General features: G+C 37.6%; 2 protein-coding genes, 1 non-coding gene and 1 pseudogene across 3 annotated transcripts; 3 read left to right on the plus strand and 1 right to left on the minus strand.

Annotated features, from left to right (window-relative positions):
• The first annotated feature begins 1,908 nt into the window (after positions 1–1,908).
• On the plus strand, positions 1,909–3,325 carry LOC146928910 (uncharacterized; annotated as a pseudogene).
• Positions 3,326–3,850: 525 nt separating this feature from the next.
• On the plus strand, positions 3,851–15,121 carry LOC146928911 (uncharacterized). Its single transcript, XM_085707162.1, is given in 4 exon segments — positions 3,851–4,645; positions 4,648–5,889; positions 9,518–9,974; positions 14,562–15,121. Coding segments are annotated over 4 exon segments (3,054 nt in total).
• Positions 7,755–7,860, minus strand: LOC146928912 (small nucleolar RNA R71). The gene has a single exon (XR_015009229.1). It is a non-coding gene; the product is annotated as a small nucleolar RNA R71 (small nucleolar RNA).
• A 654-nt stretch (positions 15,122–15,775) lies between the features above and the next one.
• Positions 15,776–19,470, plus strand: LOC146928913 (cytochrome P450 714C2-like). Its single transcript, XM_085708200.1, has 5 exons — positions 15,776–16,149; positions 17,166–17,392; positions 17,784–18,025; positions 18,230–18,602; positions 18,848–19,470. Exons 1-5 carry the CDS (start codon positions 15,843–15,845, stop codon positions 19,271–19,273), a joined length of 1,575 nt encoding a protein of 524 aa, XP_085564326.1. The 5' UTR covers positions 15,776–15,842; the 3' UTR covers positions 19,274–19,470.
• The last annotated feature ends 3,952 nt before the right edge of the window (positions 19,471–23,422 follow it).

Here is a 23,422-nt window from a genome sequence, read left to right on the forward strand (position 1 = left end):
TTTTCATATCATACTTTATTTTATTATATAGTTTCATCAAAATTTTAGTTATGTTTCATGCATTTTAATTCAAATCATTTTATCAACTCATGCATCTTTCTTTTCCTTTCAATTAATGATGTTTCATACATTTTGAGGTTTTAATTTCCATGCCTTATTTTATTTGTTGGTTCTTTGCTTTAATATTTCTAGAGTATCATTTCATGCATTTTAAATGTCTTGTTCATTGTTTTTACTTGTGAATTCCGGCTTTATTTCATGCTTTGCTTTAAAAGTTTTAGCATCATTGCATTTCATTCTAGTATATGATGTTCTCAAATTTTCTTATCATATCATGATTGCTTTAATTTTAGTATAATCTCATGCATTTTTCTTTTCCTATTGCAATTTATTTAAGCCCTATGATATTTAGTGTGTATAATTAGGGAAGTGATGTAATTTATTTTGGGCTGTGCATTTCTCTTAGAATGTATCTAGGAAGGGTATGTAATAGCGTAGTAATTGCACACACCGACACTTGCACCAACACTATACCACTTTATTTATCGCTTTACGCTTGCTTATTTTTCGCATCGTTACGCTCGCTTTCCGTTAGTTTAGAAAAATCTTCTTTATCTCAAAAATTAAATAAGCAAAAGTCAAATTATTTTCTTAATAAACCTTGGATCCAAATCCAAGTTGTTTTCCCTTTTATTTTCTTAATCAAATTCCTAAATGAATCTTAATCAAACTTAGACCAAATTTCTTAAATAAAATGAAACAACCTCACTTCTATTTTATTCTTCTATACCTTGAGGTCTCGCAACCCTTCTTAGAACCATTTTCAATCAAATTAAAATTAACCTAACCAACAAAAATTATTTTTTAAGAGAGAACTACGGCGGTTTTGATCCCTTTAAAGGTACGTAGGCAAGGGTTTATTCCTTCCAAATTGATTAAATAAAAATAACAAAAACTCATACTTCTTCTCCCTCCATTCTTTCACTTATACTTTAAGCAATAAATTTTCAAATAAAAATGAAGTTAGAAAGAGGTTCCCACGGAGTACCGTGGACGATGCGGGTGCCTAACACCTTCCCCTATCGTAATCGACCCCCGGATCCAAATAAGGGTTTAACTCATTTTCCCTTCCCACGAAAAATCGAGAAAGTCCAAACGATTGAAGGTTCAAATCCAATCAATGGATTGACACCCGAAAATCATGGTCTACAAAATGGCGACTTCACTGGGGATCCTACGCGGGTTAAACCCACCTTTCTTCCTTTATCTTTATGCTTTACTATTTTGTATATATTTTACCTTGTTACGTGAGGGGTGAGAAAAATAAAAGTCCTACTCCCGGACTTGAGTGAAACATAAGATAGGACGGAGTACGATCATAGTGCCATACCAGGAGCGGTCCTGCCTATGTGTGCATGTGATATAACTCCACTCAACGTGGGTTCAAGAGTAAATATACGTCACCATGAGCAGTCGTGATTGGCGATATTATTTTTGAAACCCATCAAGCGTTGAGAACCTTTAGATTACCTTTAACCCATCTTGGCCTTTCTAGGACGTAGTGCGGTGGCTAAACCAAGAGCGGTCTTGACTTTAGTCATCACGCGATACTACACTCAAACTAGACTTCCTTATGAATACTGTTGGTCTAGGAGCAGTCCTACGCACCGATAAGTCCATGAGGGTAGTTGTAATTTGGGAACTTGGTAGAACCTTTGTTACATGTGCAAGTTAAAAAACCATAGTCCTTACCAAATGGCGTTACCTTTCACCTCCAACATTTTGAATCTAACCCCTCATGTATTCAATGTTCTTAGCATCATGCATTCATGCATTCATCCATAAATATTTTTCTCCATTCATAAAACTATCGAAGGGTTTAGACAAATTTTTTTGTAAACATTGTAGATGAATCCCGAAACAAGGAGCATTAAGAAGTATAGTTTCAAGAGATCGGATTTGACAAGACTAAAGGAGCTAGGGAATCAAGTTGCTAATCCTAAGAAGTTCCGGGATCGGTATGGGAGGTTACTCGATCTCATCAGGGTGAGGGTGGATGACGACATTTTGGAAACTTTGGTGCAATTCTATGATCTGGTTTATCATTGCTTTACTTTCCCAGATTATCAATTGGTCCCCACACTCGAGGAGTATTCCTATTGGGTTGGCTTACCGGTGTCAAAAGAAGTACCCTTCAATGGTCTTGAGCCCGCACCTAAAGAGACAACTATTGCAAAAGAACTCCATCTAAAGCCTTCCGACCTAGTTCAACCCCACTTTACCATCAAAAACAATTTCCTCGGCCTAACCGCTAAATTCCTCTACCGAAAAGCCTCTGACTTTCTCAAAGCCAAAAAAACTGATGCATTTGAATCCGTTCTCGCCTTACTTATATACGGCCTCTTCTTGTTTCCCAACATGGACAACTTTGTTGACATCAATGCCATCAAAATCTTCCTCGCTAATAACCCAGTCCCTACCCTCCTTGCAAATACTTACAACTCCATCCACCATAGACAGCGCCAAGAGGGCGGAACCATTGTTTGCTGCGCACCACTGTTGTACAAATGGTTTGCTTCACACTTGCCCAAAGCCGTCTTCTCCAAGACTGACATAGGGACAACTTCTTGGTCTGAAAGGCTTATGCCCCTCACCCCGGCTAACATTGTTTGGGCTCACCCTGCTGCTAACACTGAAGGGATCATCGGTGCCTGTGGAGAATTTGAGAATGTGCCCCTCATTAGTACATGTGGAGGAATCACTTATAATCCGACCCTTGCTATGCGCCAGTATGGATATCCTATGAGAGGGAAGCCTGACAGTATTTCATTATCCGATGAGTTCTATCTCATCGGTGAGGTTCACACAGATTTAAGGATGCGGTTTGTGCAAGCTTGGTATACCGTTCGTAAGTTTGATGGGATCCAGCTAGGGAAAAAACAAGACATCGCACACGAGTCTTACACTCAGTGGGTGATCGAGAGGGCTGTGGCTTTCGGTATGCCCTACACCATACCAAGGCACGTGTCTGCAAATACCATGGCCTTTACCCCTAGAGACCAAGAAAGAGTACCAAGAGCGTTTGCATGCGTCCAATTGCGAGAAAGCAGCTTTGGAGAGAATGCTCTGCAAGAAAGAACAGGATTATGAGATAGTAATGGGTATGTTAGAGACAAAGACTTGGGAAAGTGAACAGAGAAGACTTGAGATTGCCCGATTAGAAGCCATCATCAAAGAAAAAGATGCTGCACTTGACAGGGTCCCGGGACAAAAGAAGAAACGGAGTGCTTTCTTTGCCAGCACATGTTCTTATCCATCTCCCTAGAGTGTCCGAAGCTTCTTCCAGAGTTGTTTACTGTCTTATGTTTTATATTTAAGTCTATCCTTTGGCTTGGTTGTTAGAAAGGGAATTATATTGTAGTTTTCTTTATGTTTGTAAGTTTACCCCTTGGCTTGGTTGTTAGAAAGGGAATTACCTTATAGTATTTTATATTTGGAGTCTACCCCTTGGCTCAGCCTGTTAAAAAGGGATTTATCTTATAGTGTTTTATATTTGTAAGTTTATCCCTTGGCTTGGTTGTTAGAAAGGGAATTACCATGTATTACTCTCTTATCATTAATGTAATGTTTAAAGTTGTTATGTTTACAAAAATACTTTTATAAGTCCTTCGATAAAAATGAAAATTGCACATTTTTGCATTTAGCATATCATGCATCATATCGCATTCATGAGCTGTCAAAATCAAGTCTCACACTTCACTCCTCTCTGCCGCAGTAATTGAAAGTGGCCCGACGAATTCAGTACAAGCCTACTCGTATTCACCACACTAGAGCATATATCAAGAAGAAGATGGCAACTGTGGAACAGGAAAACGTTCAGCTCAGGGCGGATGTTAGTAATCTCAAGGTAGAGTTAGAGAAGATGGCACTTATGATGGAGACTTTGATGGCCGAGAGAGAGCAAGCAGTGGTCTCTGAGCCAATTCCTACTGTGGTCGTTTCTGCTGCACCTAATGGTATTCCACAGCCAATACCTACTGTCGTGACATCTGCCGGGCCTACGCAGCCTCTCGTGGTGGGTTTCTCAGCCGGTGATGTGTATAATCAGAGTTTCCGTCCACCTGGTCCCCCGAGATTTACTCCTCAGTATGATATGCCGAAAGGTTACCCATGGGGTATGCCAACCATGACTAATGAGGGTTTCCGTCCTGGAGCTAATGAGGTACCATTTCCTTATGGACAGTCGACACTGTTCTTTCAAACTGGTCAGCCGATTCCTCAGGCTGCTGTAACTCAGGCAGGGCCTACTGTTCATGCAACCCAGCAGGTGGAAGAACAAATTTATCACTCTGGTAGTGTAGTGGGAGATGATCGAGTGGGAGACTTGGAAGAGAAATTTGATGCGGTGCAAAAGGAATTGAGGAACATTCATGGCAAGGAGGTGTTCAATCAGAATGTGCATGATCTCTGTTTGGTTCCAGATGTGGAAATACCGCCTAAGTTTAAGACGCCAGTTTTTGAGAAGTATACAGGGGAAACTTGCCCTCAAATGCACTTGGTCATGTATGTGAGAAAGATGACAGCTTACAAGAAAAATAAACCTCTGCTTATCCACTGTTTCCAAGATAGCTTGGCTGGTCCCGCACACACACCTAGTACATGAATTTGAAGGGTATTACTACTTTTGAGGAACTGGCTGATGCTTTTCTCCAGCAGTACAGGTACAACTCCTATCTGGCGCCTAATCGGAAAAAACTACAATCTATGACTCAGGGGGATAAGGAATCTTTCAAGGAATATGCTAAGCGCTTTATCCAGAAGTCCTCTCAGATTCGCCCGCCTTTGGATGAGAAGGAAATATCTTATTTGTTTTATGAGACTCTGAGCCCTTTTTATTCAGAGAAGATGCTTGGTTGTGCTTCACAAAAGTTTATTGATATGGTAGACATGGGAGTACGTATTGAAGATTGGGTCCGAAAGGGACATATGTCTAAGGAAAGTGGTTCGTCAGGTGGTTCGTCGGGTGGCTCATCAGGTAGTTCATCCAATGGCAATAAGAAGTTTGGAAATGGATATCCAAGAAAGAATACTCAAGAGGTCGGCATGGTGGCCCATAGTGGATCTCAACCAATGTACCCGAATTACCCTTATGTGGCTAACATTGCACCACAAATGCCCCCTCCACAGAATCCAAACTATCAAAGGCCTCAGGCACCTCCACCATATTACCCGCCACTATACCAACCAAATTATCAACCATACAATCCTCAACCGTTCTACCAACACCCATACTATCCTCCACCACCTCAACCACAACAACATCGTCCTCAAGCCCAACAACAGCCCCGCCCTCCTAGAAACCAATTTCCTCCCATACCAATGCCATATAAGATCTTGCTACCTTCTCTCCTTGCAAGAAATCTGGTACAAACTAGGCCTCAGCCCCGCATGCAAAACCCTTTACCCGCATGGTACCGTGCTGACCGCACCTGTGAGTTCCATCAAGGAGCACCAGGGCATGACATTGAACATTGTCTCGCCCTTAAAGAAGAGGTCCTAAAGCTAATCCAAAATAAAGAGCTAACCTTTACAGACCCTGACCCGGTTGTCCCAAACAACCCTCTGCCACCTCATGGGCCTGCTATTAATATGATCCAAGAAGATAGCTTTGTTCTTTATGGATGTGAGATCAAAACTCCTTTGGTTCCAATACATATGAAGATGTGCGAAGCAACTCTCTTTAGCCACGATCATGAGGCTTGTGGTATATGTTCGGTGGATTCTCGTGGTTGCGAGCAAGTCCAGAATGATGTGCAAGGGTTGCTAGACAGGAAAGAGTTTGTTGTCACCAGAAAAGAGAAAGATAGGAATGTGTGTGTTGTTACTCCGGTATTCAAAACGCGGGAAGCACTTGATGACATGCTGTCATTACGTAATTTTTAGGACTTATTGTGACATTTTGTTAGAGTTCTCATGCAATTTTCACTATTCCGGGGTACAAAAAGATGAAAAACTGAAGTTCTGCCAGACCAAATCGCGCCACGCCAAAATGGAGCCTTGCCGCGATTTTGGAACAAAAAATACACACTTCCTGTAAAGAGGAAATCGCGGCACGCCTATATACATGGCGCGGTGCGATTTTGCTAGGTCAGGCCCATAAATCTCTATAAATACTGCACTCAGTCAGAAGAAAAGAGCGACGATTTTGGAGAGCAAAGTGCGATTTTGAGACATCAGAGACGGCTAGAAGGGCGATTTCTTCATCCTTTTACCAATTCATGTATGTTTTAATTATTTCATTGATTATGCTATTTGTAAACTCGATTATGAGTAGCTAAATCTCTTAGAGATTAGATCCGAGATGAATCTTTGTAACCCTAATTGACACATGTTGCTGTGAAACTCTATTTTGTTTACGAATTCAATTCTAGTTTATTCAATTCAATTGTTCTTAATGCTTTTTATATCTTGATCACATATAACTTGATTTTGTGAGAATGAATGACCACTGACCATGGCTTTCAACTTAGACCTAATTGAATTGTTCTAATAAACAGGGTTAGTCTAGGAATAGATAATCGTTTGTTAGTGATAATAGGTTAACGTTCGGTAAAACCTTCAAGAATTATTAGACCACCTAAGGAATTAGGGGCTGTAGTTTAAGAAGAGGGTCCTAACTCAAGGGATTAATTAGGGCTAATTTGTTAATCATCGTAAACTAGAAGAGGGTTCATAACAAATAGGTGCAGTAGACCAATTAGGGGAACTTAAGGGATTCGACGGATCTGATCTCATCTCTCCCATATTTTCTTAACCAAATCTTTATTTTCTGTTACTTGATTTAATTAAAATCAAACCAAATCTACCGCCTAGTGGCAAATCAAAATAAACTTTTACACATCCTATTCTTATAACGCGATTGAATTATTGAAGTTAAAACAGTCCTCGTGGGATCGATATTTTTACTACTTCGATAGTATTTGGTGCACTTGCCAAACGTCTATCAAGTTTTTGGCGCCGCTGCCGGGGACTGTTGAATTATTTCAACAAGGCAATTACGTTATAATTTAGGGTTTTTGCAATTTAATTTTCTGTTTTTAATTTTTATTTTTCTGTTTTCATATTCACTTGATTACTTTGCGTTGTGCAGTGCTACTAAGGTATTTTGCTGTTTATGCGAGGTAAACAGAGCTCAGACGACTTAGAGTACGATCCGGAAATTGAAAGGACTGCTAGAGCACTTCGGAAAGCTGTCCGATCGCAAAGGTTAGCTCAGTCCGTTCCACCGGGTGTTCGAGAACAAATACTGGAGCCACTCTCAACTGAATCTGAAACGATCTCTTCTCCTAAATCTGCAACTATGGAAGGAGAAGGAGTTGTACCACCGAGACCTAAGCTAGGAGACTACGGGTTAGCCACTCATCGCGGTCAACTGACCCACACTTTTCAACCAGCTAACCCCGTAGCTTTCGACATCAAGACAACTGTCCTCAACGGTTTGAGGGACAAGCAATTCGATGGGACTGAAGCTATGAGTCCTCATGAACACTTGAGCCGCTTTGCTGAAACCTGCGAGTTTTGTGTGCAACCAGCCACCGTGACTGAAGCACAAAAGAAGCTAAGGCTGTTTCCTTTCACCTTGACGGGAAGAGCAAAAGATTGGTTGCTAACAATACCAAACGGGACTGTCCAAACATGGGAAGAGTTAGAGCTGAAGTTCTTGGAGAAATATTTCCCTATGTCTAAATATTGGGAAAAGAAGATGGAGATCTCTAACTTCAAGCAAGGAGAAGGTGAATCATTGTATGATGCTTGGGAGCGATTCAATTTGCTTCTTAAGAGATGCCCTAATCATGAGTTCACCGAGAAACAATACCTCCAAATCTTCACTGAGGGGGTAACACCAAACACTAGAATGTTCTTAGATGCTTCCGCGGGAGGTAGTTTCAAGAGCAAAACTGATCATGAAGTTCAAGCTCTAATTGAAAACATGGCTGGCAATGAGTATCGTGATCAAGCTAAAAAGAAAGAAAGAGGAGTGTTTGGGGTGAGTGAACAAACTGCTATCCTTGCTAACCAAGAAGCTATGAATAAACAAATCGAAGCTCTAACTAAGGAGTTTCAAGGCTTCACTTTGGCTCATAAGCAACAACAAGTGGCTGCAATCAAATGTGACTTATGTGGTGAAGAACATCCCAACGGTGAATGTGTTCCGGAAGGATCAAGTGAAGAAGCTAACTTCATGGGAGGTTATCAAAGGCAGAATCAATACTACAATTCAGGCATTAATAAGCATCCAAATCTAAGCTACTCAAATAACAATGTTTTGAACTCTCAGATGCTCACCCCTCCTCAACAACAACAAAGGAAGCCATCAACTCTAGAGGAAACTATGATGAACTTCATGAAGATGACTCAAGGCAACTTTGAAGAGATGAAGAAAAGTCAAGAAGCTGAAAGAAAGAACAATGAAGCTTCTAGGAAGATGCTTGAGACTCAACTGGGGCAATTGGCTAAGCAGTTGGCTGAACAAAACAAAGGCGGATTCTCAGGTAACACTAAAGATAACCCTAAGAATGAGTCTTGTAATGCTATTGAATTGAGGAGCAAAAAGGTTTTGACACCTTTAGTTCCAAAAGCTCCAAAGAAGGATGATGAAGTAGTTGAGGTGGAGGAGAATGATGTAGTTGAAAAAAATGATGAGGGTGTAGTTGAAAAAGAAAATGATCATGGAGTAGTTGAAAACGAAAGGAAGAAAAAAATAGAGGGAGAAAAAAGTGAGAAGTTAATTGATGAAGATTCAATCTTGAGGAAGTCGAAGAGTCAAATTTTGAAAGATGGAGACAAACCACAGGTTATTCCATCATATGTGAAGCTTCCATACCCTCACCTTTCGAAGAAGAAAGAAAAGGATGAAGGTCAATTCAAGAAGTTCATGCAACTTTTCTCACAACTTCAGGTGAATATTCCTTTCGGCGAAGCTCTTGATCAAATGCCGTTATATGCTAAGTTCATGAAAGACTTGTTGACTAAACGAAGGAAGCCTAAGGATGATGAGAACATTGCACTTTCTGAAAATTGTAGTGCTATTCTTCAAAAGAAGCTGCCACCTAAGCTGAAGGATCCTGGTGCTTTTACTATCCCTTGTTCAATTGGACCGGTAGACATTGGAAGAGCTTTATGTGACTTGGGAGCAAGTATAAATCTGATGCCTCTTTCAATGATGAAGAAGCTTAAGTGTGGGGAACCAAAACCAACAAGAATGACCATTACTTTAGCTGATCGGTCAATCTCTTATCCTTTCGGTATACTTGAAGATGTACTAGTCAAGGTTAATGACTTGGTGTTCCCAGCAGATTTTGTGGTCCTAGATATGGCTGAAGATGAGGATATGCCACTCATTCTAGGAAGACCTTTCCTTGCAACTGGTCGTGCTTTGATTGATGTTGAACGTGGAGAGTTAATGTTGAGGTTCCATAAGGAGCAGGTAGTTTTCAATATCTTTGAGGCAATAAAGAACCAAGATGATAACCACAAGTGTTACCGGATTGACGTTAGTGAAGAAACAGTCGAAGAAAACTCCCTTGAATCTCAAACTATTCAACCTATGGAAGGAGAAATTGTTAAGTCTATTGAAAGTAAGGAAGTGGTTGAAGATGTTGGGGTGACAGAGTGTGTCAAGCAACTTGAAGTAAGCACAGAACTTATGCAACAACAATCATCAGGAGACATCCTTGACAACAAGTATGGGGCATTGGGAACTTGGAACAATATGCCTAAGACTACTCTTACTAATCCTTTTGGTGTATTTGCTTATAAGAAGATCCCCTTTGGAATACGTAATGGACCGGTTACTTTTCAATGTTGTATGCTTTCAATTCTCTCTGACACGATAGAAAGAGTTAGGAGGTACTATGAAAAAGGGGTGGTAAGAAACAAGCCTTTTGATGAAACTGTGGAACCAAGGAGGTCTGGTGCACAAGGAACTTTCAAGGGTAAGGAACAAAAGCTGAAACCGTACCGTAAAGGAGGACTCCCAAACAATGAAGAGGGAGAGACATCCACTGGTCCTTAGGGATAGTCATCAGTCAAGCTAGTGACGGTAAAGAAGCGCTGGGTGGGAGGCAACCCACTATTTATTTTTCAGATATGATTTTATTGCTTTCAAAAAAAATAAAAACACAAAAATATTTTTCTTTTCTTTTAATACAAGGCAGGAAAGTTTAAAAATTTGTTCAAAATATACCTCTTGCCAAGAAAATCATGCAAGGTACTGATGTCTTGCATGATTCTCTCCTCAAAAGTTTTTCAAAAAAAATTCGATGAACTCAGGCATTTTTCAAGAAAACAAAAAAAAAATTTTGGCCTGAGAAAGCAAAACACACTCCCTGTTTGCTCAAAATCGCGCCGCTCTGTGTATTTAGGCGTGCTGCGATTTTGAGGAATAGAAAGGCAGCCTCCCTGTTTGAATAAAATTGCGCCGCGCCTATCCTTTGGCCGCAGCGCGATTTTGAATGGTATCTGCCCAGATTTTTTAAAAATTTGACCGTTACTCAACCACCCATTTCCCAACCGTTGCAAAACTAGCCGTTACTAGCCGTTACAACACAAAATCGCGCCGCGCCTTGCATTTTGGCGTGCCGCAATTTTCACCAAACAGGCCTATAAAACCAGCCTTTTTCACCATTCTTCCCATTCCCATTTTCCTACCGTTACTCTGTCAAAATTTCCCTACAAACCTAACCACGAAATTCCTTAATTATCATCATCTTAATCACTTCCTAAACATCATCAAACCGCAAATTCATCATCCATTCATCAACCTAAACCTCCACAATTCACCAATTTTCCAAAACTCCACAAATTTCCCATTCACCATCTTCCTTTCACTCACAAATGGCCTCCAACCAAAGGAACACCCGCTCAAAGAAAGCCACCAACCCAAAACCATCCACAAGCAAATCCAAACGCCCTCGGGCCGCATCCGAACCACCCGAAAACGCCATCCATTTCATCAATGACCAAGCCCAAGAGTTTCATCAATCTATGAAGAGTTTCGAGGTCATAGGGGAGAGGAAGTTTGATTTCACAAAGCTTGTGAAGTATCCTTTCTTTGAGTCTGAATTACGAAGGAGGGGGTGGACGAGGTTGAATGAGATGATCGACGAAGCAAACAACAAAACGGTGATCGTCGAATTCTTTGCAAATGCAAGGGTGTCCGATACACCCTTTCAATCTTTTGTGCGAGGCAAATACATTGATTTCAGCCCGGATGCTCTCAATGCATGGCTGAATGTTCAAGCACCGGAGGAGTGTTGGGTTGAAAAATTGAGGAGGGAGAGATTTGCTATTACGGAGGATACCTTTGATGAGATCATCACCACCATGTGTAGGCCTGGGTCGACTTGGAAAAAGTCCCGGATGCTTACCTATGCGGAGATGCTGCCGGTACCCAAGGCATGGGTGTCTTATGTGGTCCAGACTCTTGAGAGTGCATCTTGCACTTCTGAAATTCCTCTCAAGAGGGTGCTTGCTGCCTACGCCATCATCAAGGAGCACCCTATAGATATTGGCCGCCTCTTGGCCAATAGTCTTCATGATCTAGCAACCGGAAACACCACACAATTGGGGCATGGGAGTCTAATTAATTGGTTGTGTGAGCAAGAGTTGGTGCCGGCTTATGATAGTGATCTCAACACAAGCAATATGAAGCCAATCACCGACTCGGTAATGGATGGATTTGTGAAGAAATATGAGGGCTATATGAAGGAGAGAGAGAGGGAGGCAGCAAGGCAACAACAAATGGAGCAAGGAGGGAGTAGTAGCCAAGGGGGTTATGCTCCTCTTCACCCAAAGCTTGAGGAATTCATGCATGTGCAAGCTAATTGGATGAATGAGACTTCGGACCAGCTGTGGGTGAACCGTCCTAGGTTCTCAGCTGCGTTTGCTGCGGAGGCTCAATTGCATATGGGTCCGATTAGTGGGTCTTATGAGAGGTTTGGAGGCTCCCGTGAGCGCATGGAGCAATATTTTACACATCAAGAAGAGTATGGGCTGCGCATGAGGAGGGAAATCACTGATGATTTCAATACCACCGAGCAAGATCAAGGAGATGGCATCTTTGAAGGATTGAGGACACCGGGGGCTGGACACTCGGATGATGATGTGAACATGGGCTGATCTACTGATGGATTAGCATTTTCTGCTTTGTATTTTATTTTCAGTCATTTTTCTTTTGATGTATTTTCTTTATTTTCTTTTTAATGTCGAAGTCCATTGAACTATTTCCCTATTGTAATTGCTCCTGCACTTGTTTATTATTAATGAATTTGTTTTGTTTCATGTGACCTATTCCAGTTTAGTAACAGTTGTTTGATGAAACGGTATTCCAAAAGTTCTAAAGGAGGGGTGACTTGATTCAAAGGCGAAGTGTACGGCGTTGCTAGGTAGTCACATACTCCCAGAAATCTCAGCCATAAGGTTCATTGCCAAATCTTGTTTTTCAATTTACTTATATTTAGATTAGTTTTCCATGCAACTACATTTCTAGAACTTGCATTGTTTCTCTATTATTGATTGGTCTTTGTCAATTACACACTGAGGCAAAAGTGCTTGGTCCTGTGAGCCTTTTTGAAGCCTACCCTGTTTTAAATTGTTAAATTTATCCTTTCTTAACCAATTGTGAGCCGGTAGGATTAGAACTTTTTGTTCGGTGACAAACTACATTACAAGCCTAGAGACTTTTAGGATTTGTCCTTTAATGTATTTTCTGAGTTAAGACATTGTAGAATGTTGCTAAAGATAAAGTTTGGGGTTGCTATTGGAATTTGCAACCAACTAAGTTTGGGGTGGGGGTACTAGAGAATTGGAGAACAAAAATGAAAGAAATATGAAATTGTCATGCAAAATACACACAAAAATGGTGTATCAAAAAAAAAAGAGAAATTGAATGATGAAAAAGGGACAAAACATTGAAAATCCGAGTAACTTCAAACTCGATTGTCCCTAAATGTTAAAAATGTTCTCTAGTACCTTTGCATTAATTGTATTTCCACAAGGTGAATGAATGAAGGATTGAATTTTGTGCTTTAACTTCCGTAGGAATGCCTAACTCAAATTTTGTGTAGCCTACTTATCCAAATATATCCCACCTTTCACCTAAGCCCCGTTATAACCCTAAAGACCTCAAAAGTGTGTAATGATATTGACTTTGATTGATGTTTAGAAACTTTTCAAGCGTATGGTAATATGTAGACCTGCATGTCGACTGGTAGAACCCTATTTCATATTGATGCGTGGAGTTGTGAACTGGTGGATGCGAACAAGTCAAACTAGCTCATCTTTAGCTAGAAGGTGAATGAACTTTTGGGTACTATCGTTTTGTCAGGTAACTGTTATTTTACTGTCGTTTGTCACTGTTGCAAGCAAATTCCTTGAGGACAAGGAATGGTTTAAGTTTGGGGTTGTGATGACATGCTGTCATTACGTAATTTTTAGGACTTATTGTGACATTTTGTTAGAGTTCTCATGCAATTTTCACTATTCCGGGGTACAAAAAGATGAAAAACTGAAGTTCTGCCGGACCAAATCGCGCCACGCCAAAATGGAGCCTTGCCGCGATTTTGGAACAAAAAATACACACTTCCTGTAAAGAGGAAATCGCGGCACGCCTATATACATGGCGCGGCGCGATTTTGCTAGGTCAGGCCCATAAATCTCTATAAATACTGCACTCAGCCAGAAGAAAAGAGCGACGATTTTGGAGAGCAAAATGCGATTTTGAGACATCAGAGACGGCTAGAAGGGCGATTTCTTCATCCTTTTACCAATTCATGTATGTTTTAATTATTTCATTGATTATGCTATTTGTAAACTCGATTATGAGTAGCTAAATCTCTTAGAGATTAGATCCGAGATGAATCTTTGTAACCCTAATTGACACATGTTGCTGTGAAACTCTATTTTGTTTATGAATTCAATTCTAGTTTATTCAATTCAATTGTTCTTAATGCTTTTTATATCTTGATCACATATAACTTGATTTTGTGAGAATGAATGACCACTGACCATGGCTTTCAACTTAGACCTAATTGAATTGTTCTAATAAACAGGGTTAGTCTAGGAATAGATAATCGTTTGTTAGTGATAATAGGTTAATGTTCGGTAAAACCTTCAAGAATTATTAGACCACCTAAGGAATTAGGGGCTGTAGTTTAAGAAGAGGGTCCTAACTCAAGGGATTGATTAGGGCTAATTTGTTAATCATCGTAAACTAGAAGAGGGTTCATAACAAATAGGTGCAGTAGACCAATTAGGGGAACTTAGAGGATTCGACGGATCTGATCTCATCTCTCCCATATTTTCTTAACCAAATCTTTATTTTCTGTTACTTGATTTAATTAAAATCAGACCAAATCTACCGCCTAGTGGCAAATCAAAATAAACTTTTACACATCCTATTCTTATAACGCGATTGAATTATTGAAGTTAAAACAGTCCTCGTGGGATCGATATTTTTACTACTTCGATAGTATTTGGTGCACTTGCCAAACGTCTATCAGCACTCGTGATAATGGTCAATCGTGCTAAACCAGCCGGCACTCCTCTGGTGATCTGCCCGCCAGAACAATTACCTTATTCTTCTCAAAAAGCCGTGCCATATAATTATGAGTATACAATTCTGGAAGATGGGAAAAAGGTACCTTTTGACTCACCAGTCCCTGTGGACAATATTACGGAAAGTGGCAAGATTTTAAGAAGTGGACGGGTGCTCCCTGTTGTTGTCCAGAAAGAAGTTAGTGCTCTAGTCGAAAAACCGGTGAAAGAGCGAAATCCGGATAAGGGTAAAGCTATCAGACAACCCAACGAGATTGTCTACGAGGATAGTGATGAGATCATGAAGTTAATCAAGAGGAGCGAGTACAAAGTAGTGGATCAGTTGCTACAAACGCCCGCCTACTTATTTTATTGTGGCAATTTAGAAGGAAATTGTTGTGCTGAAAAGTTGGTTGCAATGGGACATGCGGCTCACAACACAGTTTGGTTAATTGCTCTACCCCCAACTTTGAGTACAAAATTTTTTAGGGACAGAGTTGGTCTGCCTGATTACAGATTCCCTTAGTCTGCTGTTTTTTATTTTTTGTGATTTCATTGTTTTTCTTTCTTGTTTCGAGGGTCTTGGCCTAGTCCCCCCTCATGTACATATTTTTCCCCTTTTTCTAATAATATTTTGAGTTTGGCGACATAAGATAGAGGTTCTCCGGGGTGCCAACCTAGTTGGGATGTCGGTGATTCCTCTTGATGTTTGTCCTCTCTCCTGGCTTATCCAATTTTTTTTAATAAAAATAAAATTTCATAGAAAATATTATTCATAATTTACACGTATTAATGTGATAAAAAAAGCGGAAAGACAGACACGTAAGTGCCCGTCTTTTTGCTAGCATATAATAATAATAATAATAATAATAATAATAACAACAACAACAATAATAATAATAATAATAATAATAATAATAATAATAATAATAATAATAATAATAATAATAATAATAATAATAATAATAATAATAATAAACAATTTTGTTATTGGAAATGATTAAATCAAATTCATTGAATGAGTCAAAAAGTTGACTTCCAATTAATATTAGAAGGTCAACGAAGAAAATGTTGGAAAACGAAATTGAGTATTTACTATTATATTAAAAATCATTTAATATTGGGTTTTTTTTAATAATTAAAATTATAAGACTTTTCATTATTGTTAGAGTTTGAAACGTTTTCTGATACAAAACAAAGAAAAACCCAAGGTAACAAGAGGTAGTGGAAGAAGCAAGAGTTGGAGAATGAATATAAATGTTGAAGTTGTGATGGCTCTCGGAGCAGTTTTGGTTGCATTGATCCATTTTTTGCATGTTTTAGTTTTGAGACCAAAATCACTAAGAGGAAAGCTTCATACGCAGGGTATTCGTGGCCCGTCTCCTGACTTTTACTTTGGTAATATCAAAGAAATGAATACCCTTTTGCTCCAACAACAAAACAAATTATGTGTCAGACACAAAGAAGAACAAGATGAAGACGTTTGTGTTTCTATATCTCATAACTGGACTTCAACTTTGTTCCCTCATATTCAGAAGTGGAGAAGTCAATATGGTCATCTACTCTCTCCTTTCTTACCACCACTTTTATTTTATTTTATTTATTTTTTTATTTTTTTATGTTTAGTTATGGTTAAGGTTAAAGAAGCTAAAAACACTTCATGCCCTTTAAATCACTTTGATAAGAATTTTATTAAAAATGAAAAGGCTTAATCTTGACTTGGATATTTTGGTTAATTTTGTAAGTTGTAAATTTGTAGAAAATGTTCAGTAATTTAGAACTTCATTAAGTTATACTTTTAAGTTATACTAAAATCTGAAATTGTTAGATTAAAATTGTTATGAATGCATTGTTTGTCATGGATTAGGATTAGACCTACTAACTATACCACACATTATTGTGTCTTGTCAACCTGATCTGAATGGAAGGTTGAGATCAGTTAACCAGGTGAAACTTACTTTTCAATTTGAACCGCCTGATCTCAAATCAATGCCAGAGATCGCTTACAACATCAAACTGCGTGTTGTAATAACACAAGCAAATCTTGATCCGTTTTCCTTAACATGATTTTGGTTCTGTAAGTTAACCTGTGATTCTTTCAATTTCAATCAAGTTCACAATTCTCAAATAAAAATGAAAAGATTTTTCCTAACTAACATTATTTTTTGGATTGGATGGAATCGTGTGTTCTAGTAAAAAGTATATTACTTTTTGTTCTAACCCTGTACTTTCCAAAGGACACTAATAATATGGGTTTTAATTAGTAGATAAGTAAAATCTTACTAAACATTGTTCCAACCAGGATTCAAACTCGAGTTCTCCCCCAATGGTTTTTAACTAGATCTTATAAACCACTTGAGGTCAAACATTTGGTTAAACAACAAATTTACAATTGCAATAATAAAGTATATATGAAAGAAATACTAAGGAACCAAAAGAAAACGCAAGAAAAACTAATATGTTGTAGAAATCGTTATTCTTGTTTAGTTTCTTAGAATTAAACGTTAAAAGGTTATTATCTTTTTAATTATAACATATTGAAGTTCATAAATTTCATTTTACTCATGCAGGACCAGTATACTTGTTTTCAACTGGGACAGAACAGTCTTTAATGGTGACAGATATAGTGATGGTGAAGGAAATCCTCCTAAACACCTCTTTGAATCTTGGAAAGCCTTCTTATCTTTCCAAAGATATGGGTCCACTTTTGGGTCAAGGTATAATATCATCAAGTGGGTCAATTTGGGCTCATCAGAGGAAGATAATCACCCCTGAATTGTACCAAGACAAGGTAAAGGTAAGTCTAACATACCCCCCACAATACTATTCTCAATAGAATTTGAATATTGCATAGAAGGTAAACAAATATGATTCAGAAGGAGCTATGAATAAGCATGTTTGCAAGAGTAATGGCATTCAGTGTTGTCAAATAGATGATATAACAATATTATAACGCAGAGGAATTTGAAAAACTTATCGTTTTATTTTTGTGATTTCGTATTCAGTACAAAGTATTGTCAAATAGTGGCTATAACATTGTATCATATTGGAATTTGCACGAAATACTATTTTATGCTACTGAAAATTGACAACACTGGTGGCGTTTCTGTCATATACAACTAACTGCTTTTAAATATTGATGAAAATAACATTGTAATATTTTTATTTTTTTGTAAATAACGTTGAAGGCAATGGTTGGGAAAATAGTTGACTCCACGAATATAATGCTAAGATCTTGGGAGGCTATGACAGAAAGATATGGGGTAATTTCAGAGATTAAAGTAGATGAAGATTTGCGAAGCTTGTCAGCTGACATAATTGCTAGAGTGTGTTTTGGGAGCAATTATGTCAAAGGAAAAGAAATATTCACAAAGCTTAGAGATCTTATAAAACTCCTCTCCAAATTATATGTTGGAGTTCCTGGCTTTAGGTATGCATGATCATTGAAAGATTTTGGTGCTCATGGATTGTGAGCGATATATAGTCTTGTTTTTCCATTTTAATCTTTTCTTTTTGGTTTTATCTTTGTTATGTATTTATAAATTACATTGTTGATCTTTTTTTTGTTTTATAATTTTCTTGTTCATGCTAGTGATGATACTAATGTAGGAAATGGTAAAATAATCTGTTTTAGATACTTTCCAAACAAAAGCAACAGACAAATATGGAGATTAGAGAAAGAGATAAACTCAAATATATCAAATCTTGTAAACCAATGCCAAGAGGAATGTCGTAAACAAGATCTATTGCAAATGATACTCGAGGGTGCAAAAAATTACGAGGGAAGTAATGGCCTCTTATCAAGTTCACTCTCACAAGAAAGGTTCATTATAGATAACTGCAAATCTATATTCTTTGCTGGACATGATACTACTGCAATTACAGCATCTTGGTGCCTAATGTTGTTAGCTAAATACCAAAATTGGCAAGACCGTGCTCGTGCAGAGGTGCTCGAAGTTTGCGGAAATGGTAATCTAGATGCAGATATACTTAGAACAATGAAAACGGTATGTTTTCACCAAAGCTACATTTTTCCATACAATATTTTCAATCCATTGCCTTTCATGTGTAAGCTAAAAACATGCGTGTAATCAAAGAAATTTCAATACAATACTTTTCCACATCAATTATAAATATTTTCAATATTCGTGTGTCTCAGTTATTATTATAATTGTACTACATCTTTTCAAAGATTCATTAACATTCTTATGCATCTAGTAAACATCCATAAAAATGGTTTGATATTTTGCAGTTAACCATGGTGATTCAAGAGACTTTGAGGCTTTATCCACCAGTATTGTTTGTCAATAGAACATCATTTCAAGATATTAAGTTAAAAGATATCAAAGTTCCAAAAGGAATGAATATCCAGATTCCAATCCCGATACTGCATCAAGACATTGATATCTGGGGGCCCAATGCACACGAGTTCAAACCTGAAAGATTTGCAAATGGTATGCTTGGAGCCTGCAAGTTCCCACAAGCTTATATGCCATTTGGAATCGGTTCCCGTCTTTGTCCCGGACAACATTTAGCAATGATGGAATTGAAGGTGATTTTGTCTCTCGTTTTGTCAAAGTTTCACTTATCTCTTTCATCAAGTTACTATCATTCACCCGCCTTTCGTATACTTATAGAACCTGGTCATGGAGTTGTTCTCAAAGTGAAAAAAGTTTAATTAAGCAACTATTTATCTAAAATGCTTATTCCATTGTTCATTAGTGTTCCTTTTTCATTGTTTTGTTGAAGGTTTTGTAATAAGTCTAGTTTTCTTTCAAATGAATAATGAGAACATGTGTAATGGTATTTCTACCAATGACTTGTGAACCATTTGAACTCTCGTTTGATTTCTCACTTTTATAAGTGTTCTCATCATATTAATTATGCTTGTAACTCATTCAAAACATTCGCTGCATATTATATTTCTTGTGGGCTTAATAATATCAATGGTGTAGCTTTGTATACACAAAAATCCAAGTGCGCTTTGTGGTTATTATCAAACATGGTGGTACTAATGGTAAATTTACAATTGTCTCTTACGAAATTTGATACCTCATATGCTTTCTTAAATTACCGAATTGTAAAATGGGAGACGAAGGAGAAATATGATTCTTAAGATCTCGCTATATACATATCAATAGTTATTGTCGACCAATATTCTTTATAATAATAATAATAATAATAATAATAATAATAATAATAATAATAATAATAATAATAATAATAATAATAATAATAATAATAATAATAATAATAATAATAGTAACAATGTCCCCGTGCACTTAGCTCAATTGGTAGGGACAATGCATAATATATGCAGGGGCCGGGGTTCGAACCTTGGATACCCCACTTCTCCATATTTAAAATGTGTGAGCTCCAGCCACTAGGCTATTTGCCAAAAAAAACAACAACAACAACAATAATAATAATAATAATAATTCCTTAAAATTTATTATAAATTTAATAATTATGACTCGTATAATTAAAAATGGTGAGCTAAAATGAAAATGAAATATTTAGTTTTAAATATAATTAAAAGGATGCTCTAAAAACATACAATTAGTAAAAAGGATAATTTGTTCATTACACCTTGAAAATAAATTTTGATTCAAACTATCCAAACAACATCAATTCATAAGAATCACTTTTAAGTGAGTGTATCCAAACATAAATCATTTCACATGCTTTTAACTAAAATCAATTCTCTCAAACTCAATTTTTTTTTATAAGCAAAGAGAGAGGACATGCATCAAGAGGCAACATCGACATCCCAACTAGGTTGGCATCCCGAGAAACCTCCATCCTATGCCGCTAAACTCTAGAAATTTTATTAAAAAAAAGGGGAAAAGAAATTACAAAGGAAGGGGGACTAGGCCAAAACCCTCAAAAGAAAACAGAAAGGAAAAATAAGCAGAAATAAAAAAAAACAACCAAAGAACAGATTACGTAAATTTGTAGTTAGGTAAACCACATCTAATCCTAAAGAAATCAACCTTCAATTCATCCGGAAGAGATGGAAGCCAAATCGTAATCATCGGTTCTGCAATAAAAATAAGCATAAGATTATGAGAATTCTTTAAAGCAATCCGAGTATCAGAATTACTAATACCTCTAACATTCCAATAGAGAAAATTCACTGATCAGTCGAATGAGGATCTCCCCGTGCACGGGTTTCAGTAGGCTGCTTCGGCAAGACTTGTTGTAATTTATGTTTCTGTCTCTGCTTCCTAGTTAGGACCGGCGTGAAATCTTCAGCAGCTAATCTTTTGTCATATTCACGAACTCTTTCCCAAAAGTCTACACCGTGCTGAATATTCTTGCTGGGATGAACTTCTTGTTGTTGTAAGCCGGCAACCACTTGCTCCTCTTGAATTGTCGTGGGCATGCTAACATTTTCAGCAAGGGGCTGCTCAATAACCACACGTAAAACCAGATAATTGAGTGAACCGGAATGCACGTCAACGTGCTCAACAACCGTATTCGTCTGAACCTGAACCGATTCTACAAACACCTCATGCACCTCAATGTGCTCAACAGGGGATGAATGTGATACACGCTCAACCACCATCTTCCTATGGTATTCATTCTCTTCGTCTAGATCATCACAAAAAACATCCTCCCCATCACCCATCTACCCCAAGAAAGGCCCCTGTTCAGCCACCGTCTCCATCCCCTATTCCATACAATAGTCTAGATCAACCACACATTGAACGCCACATACCTCATCCTCATCACCCACCAACCCCAACCCATGCTCCTGTTCAACCGCCATCTTCCTCCTTTTCTTAGTAAAAACTTTGTTGTGTTTTAAATAATGAGTGATATTAATAAATAAATGATTCTTGTAATATAAAAATTTAAATAATATTGTGCTTCTTGGTTTTACTATTATTTTATTGTCATTAATAGCCTTGGTATTTTTTGTTTTGATTTATTTAAAGTTCTATTTCATTGATATTAAGTTTATGTGTGTGGTATTTAACATTCCCTCTCAAGTCTACAATTACTTTTTCAAATATATGTTTGATCTTATAGAAATGTTTAATTTCAGTTATTATAATTATACTCCTCCTTACATGTTTTTAAAAAATAATTCCTCCTTACATTTCATTAAATGAAGTAAAAATTAGAGATTTCAATACAACAACTTTTTTTCACAGTAGTTTTTCACTAAAAAAATATTTTTAAACATAATACATAGAACAAGTCATTAAATAATACAGATTATTCATTTTTTTTATAAGCCAAGAGCATAGTGACATAAAAAAGAATAGTGTCCAACTAAGTTGGTATGCTACTCTAATCTATTGCCAATTGCTCATATATATTATTAAAAAAAGTAAAAAATTACATAAAAACTGGGGGACATAAAACTTGACCCAGTCAACAACCCAAACACGCAAAACATAAAAAATAAAAAAATAAAAAATCTACAAAGTGGATCCAACCTTAAACAATCCTAACAAACGATTAATACCAAGCGGGTCTAAAGTTTGAGGAATGAAACGAACAAAGCCACTGATAGATGCTTGAAAGTGGAGTGGATTCGACCGCCAACACGTTAATGAGCGAATCCACGCGCACCAACCATTAACTGCGATGACCAACAACAATTTAATCAACCATTTCTGGCCGACAACAAGCGATCATACAAACGATTATTAACTTGAAAATAACTTCAATTCAGAATAACTCACATAAAATTTAAATTATAATAATTAAATATTTGTAATATCCATTATTGATTTAAGTTATTTTATTATAAACATATCTTTTGCAACAAAAAAAAAACAAATATATTCACATAGAATAAAGATTGCATCTTGGCAAACAAAGTTTTACCTTAAGGACGAAATTTGTATCTCGATAACCATGAGCTCAATCTATTCTAATCGTACCCAATGGAAATACTTTAGATATTGTTCGTAAGGTCTTGCTCCTTTTGTCCGGTAAACTAAGAGAACGGACATGCATTAGGTGGAAATTTAGACATCCCAACTAGGTTGGCACCTCCGAGAGACCCCCATCTTATACCTCCACACTCATAAATAATATATAGAGGGGGGGGGGGGGGGGACCAAATCGAAACATTCGAACGAGCATAGGAAAGCTTAAAAAGATTAGTATCTAAGGGTAGCAAATACTCAGAAAACCATAACGCCCTAAAAAAAACAACACTAGTAATAGAGGGCATAGCATGGAATCAAACTTATCCTGAAAAGAATTACTCATATTGGCGATTTGTCGGCATAGCCATTAACTTCAAGATAGACGTAGGGTGATACAAGTTGTAGGCCTAAATGATGGCAATTGTTCCATCAGTTCTGAAGGTTGATAGGGACGATAACAAGATTCTAGAATGTCAATAAAGTAATACATGAGCCACTCTCACAATAAACTCCACCAACCATGTCGACCTGTACTCCATAGCCCAAATGTACCCGTTTATTTCAGAATATAAAATAGATAGGCTGCCCAATTTCTAAGCAAATCAACCCAAAAAAAGTGCCCAAATGATCTCAAAAAAGTCACTTACAAGAAGCATGCATGCTAATGACCGAGCCTTATGAATTAATCTTGACCCAAGGCGCTGTAGGGGGTTTCCCAATTAACCATGATAGTATTGTTGTAGCTCCTATGATGGAGAGACATCGAGAAAGAATCCAAAAAGAAAGAATCAGAAGGTAGACAATTTTCTATCGATTTGTTGGCACCCATGGTCATGAAATAATCATTTGGTACTAAGTTGTTGATCCTTAATACCAATTGAATTCATTATAATTTTGTAAAGCTAATTTATGATTTGAAAAGTTATTTTAGTTATATG

The sequence above is a fragment of the Medicago sativa genome, chromosome 4, assembly GCF_051527215.1.
Source record: "Medicago sativa cultivar Bolivia chromosome 4, Bolivia_mono, whole genome shotgun sequence".
Classification (NCBI taxonomy): domain Eukaryota; kingdom Viridiplantae; phylum Streptophyta; class Magnoliopsida; order Fabales; family Fabaceae; genus Medicago; species Medicago sativa.